Below are 14,752 nucleotides of genomic sequence, written 5' to 3' on the forward strand. Positions count from 1 at the left end.
CTTCATGCAATAAAATCTATTCGTCCTGACTCCTGTATCGTAATTGATAATAAATAATAAGACACAGGAAAATAGTAAGTTTGACAAAATAAGAAAATAATAAATGCTTTTTAAACACTTTTTGGGCCAAAGCATTAGTCTGCCAGAGAGGATATCGCAAAGATACTTTATATATTCGGCCTTCTTCTATAATCTATTGAATAGAACTTTTCACAAGCATTCACGGCGACTTCTGTAACGTATGCTTTCGACCTGAAAACGTAGGTTGCTCGCTTTTGAGGTAAACGCGGTATGTAATGCCGACATTTGCATGAACGAATAAAATAGTCCGAGCATAAGATCCGAACGTACCGAGGCGTTTCCCTTCTCTTACGTCGCAACGGCAAAGACTAGCTTCTTCAGCGCCCGGCACCATTCCCCTTGGAAGTTACATGACAGGGTACCGGGTTCGACGTCCGACCGGGAGGGCGAACTGGTGGAAAACGCGGACAAAACAAGACGCACTGGTCTCACGACAAGTCAGCGGAATAAAGTTTGTCGGGTGGCGGTGGTGGCGGTGGCGCCCGAAAACTTGAGAAAACTCGAAGTCTCCCCTGGACCTGATTCGAGGGGGTTAGCGCGATGACGGTACGCGGGGGGGCGCGGACGCCGGCGCGGTGGTGGCAATACTCTAAACTAAAGTCGATGACCGTTGCACTCGGAGAGTTCTGGGGTGGGTTGGGCGCGCACGATCAACTCGTCGAGTTCGATTTGTAAACAAGGCTCTCAATAATGGAAGATTGTTATAACCCGACTAGGCAGTTCCCCCTCGATGAAGAGAAGCAAGGAGACGAGAGAATAATACGTGAGCGAACTTTAATGCCGGACGACACTCCGCGAGTAGAGTAGTCTTTAACTGCAAAATATCGCTCGTCGAAAGAACAGTTGGCTACGCTACCAGGTAGCATGCAAGTAACATCGCTTCGTGCACGGCGTAGACACACGTTCGATCAGGCAAAAAGAAAGTTTGCGGAGAATCAGGTTAAAGAATGAAAGAATTTCAAATAAAGTCAAATAAAAACGCGTTTTCAAGAAAGCTATATATGAGATACCCTTTATACTTTCTCTTTTCCTCTAATTCCTCATTAATAATAATTTAATAATACAAATAATAATTTTCAATGATACCAGATTAAACAATTTATATGCAATAGTAGACTACACCATCATGATACAGCTTCAACTTAAAAATCCGTAATACTTAAGTCAATTTGCTCTCGTCCACTGCTCTTTCAATTATAAAATAGATATACCGTTTAAAAAAAGACGCTCGGAACATTTCGCCGGCGAGCGAGAGTGAGGCGATGATAGTTTTACAGCGTTCAACGTCATCGAATTAACCGCTAATCTCAGCTCGTCCTGCCTCTCTATTTCATCCTCGGCGTACCTGTCATCGGCCGTGACGCGCTATCCTAGCAACGGTAGAAAAGTTAATTACCGCCGCGCCGGGGCAGCCCCTACAGCAAGACGCTCATTAGATAGCTCCAGAGACCCAGTGACGTCAGATCTGGTAACGAGGATATGGGAACCGTCGACTCTCGTGTCGTCTACCCTTATGTCCACGCGCATGGTGGTGGTCGATTAAATCCGGACGATCCGTAGCCCTACTCCCCGTCTTATTCGTGCTACTTGGCCATTCATCGTGATTTACACGCTCATTAACGATACCAACCGAAGTAGAAGGGGCATAAGAAACAGAGGGAGATTTACGCCGTTTTGGAGGGCACACAGCTGTCCCGAAGTTTATACCGCCCGCTTCAAGGAGGGTTGCGCACAGCCTATCCAAGAACGGACGAATCCTTTTACGAGCACTCTAGCTCGTTATTGCGACGAGCCGAAATGGAATTCAAACTCATCACGAATTGCTCGGCCAGTTAATCGTGGCCGGTTAGTAAAACAACGAAAGAATTTATAGGCGTAGCCATAAATCATCCATGCAAATGTCATCATCAAGATTTACAGCGTTAAGATTATCTTGTTGTAAGCACGCAGTGCCCAACTATCGCGCGCAAGTATAATGTTAGCACGATGTATTAACGTATAACAAAAATATTGAATTGCTATAAATGGAAATTACTGAAAATGATTCCAAAATACTATTTAGGTTTCTCGCGTCTTACGCGTCGACATGAAATTCTTCTCTACCTCTCGTTCGCCTAACGGATCATCATATCCAAGAAACGGGCTGATTGACTTTTTAATTGGAGCCCCGCGCCCGGCAATTACGATCGTTGACCCTTTTATCCCTAGTTCCCGTGCTTCGCGCGAACGAGCGCGAACATACGTCCGTCGTGCCAGTTCAGTAATACGCAAACTGGAAATCGCCGTCGTGGATCCTCGCCGCCTGATATCATTTACGTTGATCCGTGACGAACGACGCCCAACATCTCGCTTTCATCCCGCCTTGTCACTAACTATGTTGATTTTAGCCGGAGAGACGAGCCCGGCTTGATATGGCCAGCGCCAGAGCAGGTGGACGGGAACCGGGAACAAAGCAACGTAAAAGGCTAAAAAAAAAGCTCGAGCATGTTGCACAGGTGATTACGCAAAACGTATGACAAGTTATACAGCCGATTGGCGGGATGGCTGCGAAAGGGCCGAGTCTGAAATCTCTTAAAAACTTCCTCTCCCTCGAAAAGATGCGGTTTAGCCATAAGAATATTTAAATTCGATCAATACTGATTCACAATCGAGTACTAATACAAATATCACTCGATAATTTCCAAGCCAAACAAAAAATATTACGAGAACTTATATCCTCGATAAAATTTCATTAAGCGTTATCATTTTTCGCAATTTCATAATTTTATTATTATTAAATATCTCCATGATAAAAAAAAAAGTAACTAAAGAGATTAACTAAATTAAATTTCAGTTAAAAGGCTTATCTAAAATTAACTGCACAAGATTTTATCTACTCGCTCGATACTCAATTCGCCAAGGCCCTTTAATTATCAATGTAAAGTAACTTCATAATTAGACCTTGCACATAATATAGGATCGATGTAGTGTCAAGATATCGTAAGCATCCCTATTCATCCCTCACGTGCGAGCGATTAAGTTCCCGAGGTCCCCGTACGTGCCTGCGCATCCACGCAGCGCAAAACGAAAGAGTTGATTTATTAGAGCGACGAAATGATCCTCATTACACTGCTCGTCTTCTCGACCGACCGGATTCCTGATTCGAACACCCGTCCGTCTCGTGACTCCGAACCGTTTCGATATCGGTATCGGTCGAATATTCGTGATCCCATTAAAATTATCGTGTAAGCGACGATTTCAAGTAATTGCCGTATACGTTACAAACGTTCTAAAGCAAGCTTATTAGACATGCCGATGCGTGCATGTGTAAACAATTTTTTGTGTCGTAACAAATCATCGTCAACGTTTAATAGAAGAACACACTCTATATAAGAATTTGAATAATTAATAGAAGAACGTTAAAATTATCTATAATATTCATAACTCATGTAATTTTAATACATTTTGTACGTTAAAATGGAAATTTTTTAGTTTAATAATCGAATTTATTCTCACGATAAAAAGATATATTACTTAAATTAAATGCTAAAGGCTCACCCATGTCACGAAATCCGTAAAAACCAAACTTGTTACTCGTACATGTCTAACTTAAATGAGCAATATGAAAAATTTTGCAGAATATAAAAATATATTTTTTACAGTAATAATGTCACCGGAAGAGAAATTAAAAGGTTCAACGGCAAATCAACCTCCAACGAAGAGGCAGAGTTCCTTTTAATTAAGCTATAATGTAAGGAGGTACGAGCCGCCGGGCGGTGCCACGTGGAATAATCGATTATGAGTTTTAAGTATTTTTCTGTCACGTATCAAAGAACAATAAGCGGGAACGCGTAGGCAGAGAAGACTCCATTATCTCGCGAGGGTGGCAACGGAATATGCATGCGGGGCCTCTTTTGTGTGCCAGTGCGCGCGCGCGCGCGCGCGTGTGTAAATGAATGCGCGCGTGGCGGTCCATACGCTTCTTTCGCGGCCGAATCTTGGATATTTCCCAGGGAGGCGCACATTAAAGGTGCAATAACCCGATCTCGATGCGCAGCCCGCTCGTTCGGTTAACGACCGTCAGCAATGGCTGTCTCCTGGAGTCGAATACTTGAATCTTATACGAGCCGAGATAGTAATAAGAAAAAATAAAAAGTAAAACGCGGAGACGTGCCAGCGTCGCGTGTGCTTTGTACATGTACATGGCATATGTCGTATGAGAGGACGATTCTGTCGTCGCAATTATTGCCGTTGAAAAGCCTCATTGAACGTGTGTCGCAATCGAAGGATGTCGAGAATCTCTTACCCGGCCGCGGCGTATATGGACCGTCGACTCGATTCGGCCGCGGCCATCGATCATTCTTATACGACTTTATAGATTTTGGTCCGCGCGATTTACTTCCTCCTTCGATAATGGTGGGCTTTACACTTTGTCATCCGGGTGCAAATTCAATCGCGGTTGAATGCCCCAAATAAATACGTCGTGAGAGACCGCGATCGATTTACCAAGTCATTTGGAAAGTGAAAGATGGTAAAATAAAATACAGGTTTATAGGACAGAATAATAAAAAAAAAGTATAAAAAAGATTATTCGTGCATATATTAAGCTTATCGATTCTCTAAATATACGTCACAAAGGTAAGAAATAATTGAAAAGAATGTAACACGTGTGGAGTATTCGGGATAAACGTGAAGGATGGAGAAAGCCATGGCACTAAAACTGTCATATTGTATATTAAACAATATATCCCTATAATATAATTATATTTTCTTAGAAAATAAGACTCGTTAACGTGTTATTGTGGTTTAATTATCGTATATAGCTTTTAATTAAATATTGCACATATACTGATGATAATAATAATTTATTATCAATTTAATAATTTTTCGTTTACCTTTTAGTCATGCATTAACTGCAAATAGTATAATCATAGATATTCACAGAGCGCGGCTCGTAACGCGGGTATACGGAAGCGGAGTATATCTTTACGTATACGGAGATATAGACGTATACCGCGCTCAGGTAGCCAACCGCTCGCGTAATCTAAGAAAAGCAGGAACATTCTCTCTCGCTGCCGAGAAAGAGCGGAGCTCCGTGTCTCTCCTTCCGCGAGAAAACCGTGCTCTTGCTTGGGGCGAACACGCAATTCCGAGGGATTAGGCGTCACCTAACACCCGTTCGACTTATGTCCCGTAACGTACACCGGATGCAGAAATGTCCTGAGCCAGCGCATTGCTTCGGCCCACCACTACCTGGTAGCAATGGTAGCGTTCGGCCGCCTCCGTGCCGTGCCATGCCATGGCGGGGGCGCTCTCGATCTTCGCCTCGAGCTTAGAACTCAATCCGGCCGACGAGGGGCCTGGCGCCGACTGTCACGCACGAAGCACGAACAAATTAACTGCCACGCATGATCGCCTATGTAACCGTCTATACGGTTCTTGGAAGCAGCGTGCCTCTTCGCAATCTTCACGCTGGGCGAACGCATTAATAAGCGATCAGAGAAAGATACTTTTGGAACTCTCTTTTGCCAAATAAAGAGAATTCTCAACGTCCATCCATCTTATCCAATAAGATCTAAATTTTCAAATAACGTTATTCCTTATTATGCATATCTTTTTTAAAGTTCATTATTTGAAAATAATTATTTGAGGAGAATCTTGAAGATTTATTAATAATTGATCTTTCAAATACGAGTTTATAAAAAGATTGAAGTCGCTAATTAGCGAGAGGGAAAAAGAAGTATACAATGATTTGTGTTAACGTTCAACGTGAAGATTGCGACAAACGTCCTGCGATATAAAGACAGCAAAAATATTTCTTATCCGCGAGTATGCTATTTCTTTTAAATATCGATTCCGATGCAAGCCGTAACACGTGTTATCGCAGGTCGTACACGGCGGGCTTATGTACGTGTTCGATTCTCTGTCCAGGCGCCCAAGCAATTCCCCGTGCGAACTGAGAGAGCGAGTACTTACGCGTGTACGGGGAGAGTAAGTACCGGACTTGTGTATACCGCACGCGATACACGCGGCGTTAGATTACATTCATGCCGTGTTTGTCGTGCGGTCGGGCCCGCCAGTTCACGATCGCGGGTGATTTCCACGACGTTAAGTCGCTGTTCGGACCCTCGTCGTTCCAAGGACAGCGATGTTAAAACATCATATCAATTATTTAAAAAATGCATCGGCGTCTGATTAGCCATGGCGTTTTTGAAATTTGTGAAAGTTATGACACACGTTGTATAGACATCGTATTTCTAATGAGTAAAAGAAATCTTTGTAATGTATTTAAGACGTAGGAGGTCAGGTAAAAATGTAACAAGATATAAATCATGTCATTAAAAAAAAAAAAAAAAAAAAACACCAGAATTCTTTTAAAAACAAAAAAATTCTTTTTGAAAACAAAACGATGGCATCAACATTATTAAGTGAAAGCTTAAACCTAGTAAATATATCTACATGTTTATTGCTTCAAAATAGATAAACGAATCGAAGATACTGGGCTATGCACCTGCCACAGGCGCAGAGCAATTCTGCTTGTAAACGAGTGCCTTTACTTAGCACGTTATCGCACCTAGTAATTGACCAAATTACCAATAAGAGGCTGTTGGGAAAATCACGTTCATTCTCTTGGTCGTTAACTACCTTGCTTAGAGACGTCGCCGTCGGACTGTTCGTCCCTCGTTCAAGTACGATAGTATCGATAATGGTAATGGATCTTTCGTTGGAAGTTAACGCAATCGAAATACTTCATGATATTTCAAAATTAGATACTGTTACAATCATAAAATATTCGTTACAAAATATGCATAATGTTAATTATGCATATTTAAATAATCAATTAAATATGCAATTAGCGATTCATTCTTCCATTGCATTCCAAAAAAAATCCATTTGTAGAGTATACCGATAGTAATAAGGTATTTGTCCAAAAGTTGTATGATATTAAGTGCAAGGCCTACAAAATGATAGTCTTACCAAATGATTCGAGATACTCATTTAATGCATACTTGTGTTGTTTTAATGATCATTTTTGCTCACAGCATATCTGATTTCAATTAGCGAGATCGCTGATTACCTAGACAAGTATCTTGCTTTTAGGATATCAATGGCAATATACCAAAACAATCGCGAAACTCGCTAATTTTTTTTGTTTATTATTCTTTTTATCTATGCTCAATCAAAGACGCATAAACGAGTTCCGTTCTATGTAAAGGCTCGGACTTGAATGACTTCTACGAATCCATTTTTAGTATCAAACGAATAGAAATCTCAAGAACATTTTATATTCGTGGATATACCCATTTGTTCGATGAAACCTTGTCGCAATATTCGATATCAAACTGTGACACAAGACAGATAATATCATTACCGCGACCTTGTTTTCCCTGATTGGATTGTCTCCGCGTCCATGTGTATATCGACACTATTCGGTATATTATACAGTGCAATCGACATCAATAACAATAACAATAACAAACGCGATAATACCACTTTTACGTTCCACCAGTTGCTCTTTTCAACTCGCATTAATATAATAATTCCATAAATGCATCTTTCTACAAGTCTACAAGTCAAAATTTAAATCAAAATTATTTTTAAATATATTTCTACTCTTAATATTCTCTCGAAATACACTTTTCTGTTTATTACAAGCGGCAATATCCACATAAAAAATTCATTAATAAAAGTTAACAACAATTTACATAATTATCGTAAAATTGTATTCAACTATGTTCCCTCTATAAAGTAATATCTTGAAGCCTGCAATGTTTACGTTTATGTAAAAGAAACTACATTTGCACGTATGTTAGCGCAATTTTGTGCGTGATACTTGAGTTCGTAAGTGTACTTTAAAAGTGCTTTACGTGGAAAAACGGTACGAGCAGATCTAAAATGCTCGCGTCACGCATTCCTTTAATGAGACCTGAGCGTGAACCAAAGTGCATTATGTGCATCCACCGGCCCCATAACCGCTAAAATCTTTCTTATGTTCGCTTATTATTCATGTTAGCACATGCGTCGCCGGGGATTTACAATGTTTGCACATCGTGGCGTAGATCGTGCTTCGTTACCCAGCGTCATGCTCCATTCGATGGACATCAATTGGTTACTGCACGAGAAAGAATTCTTGCGAATTTTTTCTCGTAAGATGTAAATGTTAATCTTTGAGCGGGCGATAATCATCGTTACATCATTTCGTTCCTAAAAGGCATAAAACATCTAATTTTAACAGTGCATCACTAGTGCAACTGGGTCTAATTGATAATAAAATATTGAAGTCGTCGTCGCGAGAAAATCGGAAATTAAAGTCCAAGAGAAACTCAGTGAAGAAATCCAACTATATCCTGGTCAATCGTCGCTACTCATCTGTTCAAAACTCATCTCTGTCTGCCCGATGGAGCAAGGTGCGCGCACAAAAGTCGCCTACTGACCATTACAGGAAAATACGATAAAACCCAATGAATCGTGAAAGGTCCAAGAACCACACACTTGTGACCATACGGCGCAACGAATGCTGTCACCTCATATCGAGAAGCGGGAGATAATTCCCTACAATTTAGACTGACTCCCATACAACGCAAATGAATGACCCGCGTTACGCCAGCCTGATGCACGCGCGCGCTCCGTTACCCGCGAACGAAATATTGAAAACGTGCCGGTGATTATAGGGATCGCAACCGCGGCAGAATAAATCGAACTGTAGATAATAGCTCTGTGCGCAAGATCTATACAATCTCGCGAAACAAAGAAGAACGTTCGCGACGCACAATTGAAAGTCAATTTATCATTGATAAGGAATAGCTTTAATTGATTTCCAACAACCGAATACGAGGTACAGCGACTGAAGAAGAGAAGAGAAGAAGAAAAGAAGAAGAGAAGAAGAGAGCGGAGAATAAAAGTCAGAAAGAAGAGGACGTGAAAGCACGGAGTGCCGTTGCCTCACGTGGGGCTCATCCGAAAAGTATTTTAATTGCGCGTTTTCCTTATCTAAAATATGCTCCGTTATCGCGCATTTGCCGACTGATTTTCTCGCTGACAGCTCGCCTTCTGATAATAATCATCGAAGCGGGAATTCCACGAATTGAGCGTTTATCCGCTCAAAAGCGGAACGGCCGTCGATCTTCTATGTATATTGGGAGCGGGCTCGATCTAAAGAACTAAACGATCCATCGCGACAGTGTGTCGCCAACGAAATCGAAACCTATTCGCGCAGATCTCCGATAAGTCGCGGTGTCCCACTTGACGATTCGAAAGTCCAGTTGATATTTTTCAATCCGTTCGTTTAAACGAGTTCACACGTAAGATGATTTAGATTAACATCTTAAAAATGTTTAGTACTTAAGATAAAAGTGTCGAGGATTAAATCGTTGAGGTATTAGCGGAGGCTAGCGCGAGTACTGTTTAAATGGGATATCATCTTAATTAACGTACTAATTCGCACTTAAATACGTAAGTACTTCTCTTACGTAAGCAAATCTTTGCGAAGACGATCGGCTATGCAAAAAAATCGTTAATGTAATAAAATTCGATACATAAATGTAATAAAATTTAATTATTATTAATTATGTACAAAAAATAAAATTAGAATAAATAAGTTGAAGAGAAGTACGGAATATCCAATTCAACGTAGGTATCATATATAAAGTCGCAAACACCTGACATCGCGTGAATTTCTCCACGTAGCATGAGTAATGGCTTGAAAAGGGTATAGCTTTTCGTTAATCGACTGCAAAGCGTGTCAAGACCCCTCGGTTACGCTCATCTGCAGGGATCGCCGATCCAACGTGGCAAAGGGTTGCGCGCGTCGTGCTCGGTTGAGTACCGCTGTTCGGGACCGTTATGTACCAGCAGCAGCACAAATAAATTAAAAGTGATACTCTTCAATATGAAAGCCGAGTTTTCCGTCTTTAAAACGTTTCATTATAAATTAAAATGCAAAATTCAAATGTATCGAAATTCAAATATATATATAATTTATAACGCAAATTGCGATCACGAAATATCGATCACTTTTGCGATGTGGATAGGGGAGAGAAGGACCCGAAAGAGAAGTCTGTCTTCGCCCTTAAACTATCCCAATAGCACACGTCGCGTTCATAATGAATACCGTTATACAAGCGCCGTCATACTCGCGAGGTACGACTTGTCTCTCGCCGTATTTGATCATAACTGCATTTTAAAACCGACGCGCTTTTTTAGGCCAAAGCCCGTTTGTCGTTTTACTACCTGGTGTCGCTTCGAGGAATCGTGTCTCAAACTGGGTTTCTTGGGGGACAAATCTTACTTCACAAACGATTTCAAGCAAGATCCTTTTGTGTGCTTTATGTTAAGTCTTGCAATCAACATACATTTCTTAGTCGAATAAAATATATTTTAATGCAGATTTCTACCATATATTGTTGTTATTATCGCAAAGAGTTCAATGGATGGACGATCTCAAGCAAACCCGCGGTATATATCGTGATTACAACTTGATCGAGAAATTGACGGTCCTAAGGCCATTGCACGTAACAAAGTTTTAGTCGTAATCGTAAGGCCATAAGAAAATAGACCAATCACACTCGATTATTTTTCGAGCGCGAGAAGAATAATCGACTGTGATTGGTTTATTTTCTTACGGCCTTACGATTATGACTAAATCTTTGTTACGTGCAATGGCCTTTAAGTTACGCTGGTCACGCGCACATTGACTGACAATAAGCCCCCCCTCTCCCCCACGAACTTTAAAGAGCAGAGGAGCGTTCATTTGTTAAACAAATGTTTAGACATAAGAAATTTATATGCTTGTTCATAATACCCTTCATATTGAATGCTAAATACATCACTCGTGTATAACGCAAGTCATTTTGAAGTAAAATCCATCATACTACATAACATCATTGTTTTAAATTATTGAATTGTACATATTTAAATTTTGTTTCATAAGCGACCGAGCCGCTCTCAGCTCACGCTTCATCGTTTGCCCGTCGCCAAGGTGCGCGCGATCATTCACGGACAAATCCGAAGTTATTTTCCAAATGCGTCGTAACGAGATCTCGCGGGGTGGAAACTTACATTTGTTTCCGCGTTAGACGACGTGAATTGACGAGATCGTGAAGGAACCGCGTGATCCGAAGCGGACGTCATCCCAGTATTCGTGTACGAGTACCTTTGTCAGCTCGGAGCCAGGATCATTCACCACCGTCGTCGTCGTCGCGTATATGCACTCGCGACCACTTACTACCACCAAATAACAACAATAATAAACACCGCACGCAGCACCAATTCACGCAGGGCACTATACTCACGGAGGATATCTCCTTTTTGCGGGCGCGGGAAATATATTCGTCGCAAAAGAGAGCGGAGCTAGCACACGATTCGCGAGAATCGCGACGTGCAGGGGTGGAGAGGAGAGAACGACGTACGGGTACGAGGAGCAATGCTCAAGTGTCGGTGTAACGTGGCGGAGATGCTGAGATCGTCCTTCCACCCAATCCCCTCGGAATCATCTTAACTCGATCGACTCGCGCGCGACTCGATCGAAATACACGAGGCCGGCAGCCTCCTCGCGGTAAATCCGTGGACGGTGATCCGACAGACGTACGATCGTAACGCGTGAACCCTTTCGCGTTTCCCTTTTCCCCCTCTTTCCCTTTATTTAAAAAAGACACTCACGTGTTAAGAGTGAGACGCATCCAGGCGCGTTTGCGTCAGCAGCGTCGACGCATTGCGTCGGGCTGGCCTCCGGGAGCTGCTTTTAAAATCGTCGCATCTAACGACGCCGCTGTTCCTTTATCACTTTGCCTCCCCCCACGTGGCGCAAAACACCCCCTGCTATCCCTTCCGACCGATCGGCAGCACTTGATCGTTCACACAAAGTCGTTTCACACTACATCCATTTCGTTTGCGAAAACGTGCGAAGGAGGAGGCAACGAGAAAAAACTCCGAAAACTCGTGTGCTCCAAAACGAAATACTCCGAAACTAGGCAGTCATCGCCACATCGCACTGTTGGATACGCGACACTGCTCGCCGTGCTGCATAGGTGCTAATCAATTAGCGTGATCGCGACAAGTTTCACAAGACACGACCCCGTATCCCCAAATAATAACTTCCGGTCGATCATGCGCGGCTCACTCAGTTCGCCGACGTGATTTCCACCCCCGAGTGAAGAGCGACGCGCGATCGTATCCTCAAGACCGGCGACGGGCGACAGTTGTAGCAACGTGGTAGCGCCGGTGGCGGTACGTCTCCGCTTCGCCAGAAGCGCTTTGGAAGCGTGCCAATATTCTATCGTCACTCGAGGAGTCAGCGGCACGGCGAACGGGCACTTGGCGGGGGTAAAACGTAACGTACGCCGCCGTGCTCCGCGATGCTCCGGTAAACACACACGCGGGAACGCGCGCCCCTCTTAGACGCGCGCGGCGAACGATCAACCCTCCGAGGCGATCGCGTTCTCTTCCGCGCGAGGGAGCAAGGGGGAAGAAGCCGGCGAGACCGCGAACACCAAGGTACGGGCGGCCGCGTGGCCGACGACGACGGAGGTGCAACACCCAGGGCGCTGCTCCGCAGCGACGGCGGTACGTCAACGGCGACGACGACGGTGCGGCGACACGACCGTAGCACGCGTAGCGCGACAGTATACGACGACGGTGCCGCTGCCGCTGCCGTGTGTATCCCAACGGCTCGAAGGCGCGCAAGTCAGCCCCACTAGTGTTCGCTCGTTGCTTACCTGGCCGCTTCCCTGCCGCTACCGCTCGACTAGAGCGTACCCCCACCCCTCTCTTGCCACCCCTCCACTCGTATCGTACACGAGGCTGCCCCTCCATCGGCGTGCTCGCTTCCCTATCCCTCCTCCTATCCCTCTCGCGGCGTGTTCTCCACAAACGAACGCCCCCGCTTGCCGCGCAACCCTACTTCTGCTTCACGTACCGTACTCTCTTTTATAGTGAAATGATATAGAAAGCGCTGCTGCGCCCAGCCGCGAGGAAAAGGTTGCGGCCGATTTCATGCGGCGAAACACGTGGCGGCAACCCTTGCGTGCCCTGCCGTTTGTAGCCCTAGCATTAGCATTGCGGAATGAAACCACCTGTCCTAACTCGCACACGTCTTCGAACGATCCTGCCGGTGTAAGAATTCTAGAAAGAGTTTTTGTTAATCTAACTGAAGATAAAAACATCTTCTGTGATTAGTTTCTTTGATTTATAGCCAAATTCTTCTTATTACAATTAGTTGATTTCCTATGGAATAACATTACAGAATGGAACCACCTCTGTCCTAACTCGCACGTCTTCGAACGATTCTGTCGGTGCAAGAGTTCCAGGAATAGTTTTTGCTAATCTAACTGAAGATAAAAACATTTTCTGTTGTTAGTTTGTTTGATTTATAGCCAAATTCTTCTTACAATTAGTCGGTTTCCGGTGAAATAGCATTACAGAATGAAGTCACCTGTCTTAACTTGCACGTCTCTTCGAACGATTCTGTCGGTGCAAGAATTCCAGAAAGAGTTTTTGCTAATCTAACTGAAGATAAAAACCTCTTCTGTTTCTGGTTTCTTCGAATTATAGCCAAATTCTTCCTGATCGGTTTCTTGTCGCTGCGAGATCGGCGTGAATCTCTCTACTGTCGCGCTATTATTTCTTCGCGAATGTGACCAAGTTTTCAAGATCGCTGTATCTTTTGCGGAACATTCTTCCTACCGTGCGTTTCTTTCACCTGGCGATTGTTGCCCGAACGTTTCGCGCACACGCGCATTTTTGAACCATCACGCAACACTCGGCGCACAATAACGTAAAGGTCACTTTATAACAGCTGGACAATCCGCGGATCGAAAGTGCGGCGGCGATGCGCCGCGCGCGTGAGAGAAGACGCGGTTTCTCGCCGCCATCGACAGGCGGGTTGGCGCGTTCGCGCCATTCGCACGCGATTTATTTATCTCTTTTTATTACTTTCATTTCGCCATCGGGATGTGCGTGTGCGCGTGACGGCCAGGCGGTATATAAATTACGGTACAAGTCGTATCGGCTGTGGTATTCCGCCGCGCTGACTCGTATGCGTCCGGCGACGGTGACGATGACGAGCGGGCGGTTGCGCAATCCCCGCGAGCCCGAGAGCCCGAGGTTTGTTTTCCTAAGTGATTCAACGGCACGATTATTTTAATATATTTCAATGAATGTCGAATGTGTTGCACCATTCACAAAGAACTCAAGGACCTTTTCGCGGAACACGTGCGGATTTCGTACCGTCCGTCTACGCCCGCAGCGCAGCGCGAGGTGAACGAAGAAGAATCGAAATGCCAGCGGCGCGGCGCGCGGAACGACGATGCGCGGAGAAAGGAGGAAAAAATTCGCGATGCGGCTCATCTCCGCGACACGAGAGAGAGAAAGAGAGAGAACGGGCTCCACTGATGATGGAGCAGCAGTGTTGCGAACGCTCGGTGATCCAGCGCAACAAGATAATTAATTATCAATCGAGCCGCGCGCCGATTATTCCGCCCGTATGGTCACGCGCGATTGTCACCGTTGTCACATTACGTCGCTCGTTTTGTCTTGATAACGCCGCGGAATCAGCATTCGCCGAGTGAGTACGCGTTCCAGCGCTTTTGCTTATGCTGCGCTATTAAATGCGTGTTCAACACGGCTTCAATATCCGAGATAATGCCCGACGGCGTGTAAGATAGTCAACGATAGTGTCTGCATTGTAGAACATTTT

At 44.0% G+C, this 14,752-nt stretch overlaps 1 protein-coding gene across 6 annotated transcripts in view; it reads right to left on the reverse strand.

Moving 5' to 3' along the window:
* The window catches only part of LOC143895769 (fibroblast growth factor 18), a 139,244-nt gene that overhangs the window by 45,208 nt on the left and 79,284 nt on the right, over window positions 1-14,752 (reverse strand). Inside the window, exon 1 of one of the 6 annotated variants that reach the window (XM_077403109.1) lies at window positions 11,719-12,758. The exons of 4 other annotated variants lie outside the window; for them this stretch is intronic. In XM_077403109.1, the coding sequence (XP_077259235.1) occupies window positions 11,719-11,738 (20 nt within the window). In that variant the 5' untranslated portion in view covers window positions 11,739-12,758. One more of the 6 variants, XM_077403111.1, reaches the window with a different exon arrangement.

Source organism: Temnothorax americanus, unplaced genomic scaffold, assembly GCF_048541705.1.
Source record: "Temnothorax americanus isolate GAGA-0224 unplaced genomic scaffold, ASM4854170v1 Scaffold17, whole genome shotgun sequence".
NCBI classification, from domain to species: domain Eukaryota; kingdom Metazoa; phylum Arthropoda; class Insecta; order Hymenoptera; family Formicidae; genus Temnothorax; species Temnothorax americanus.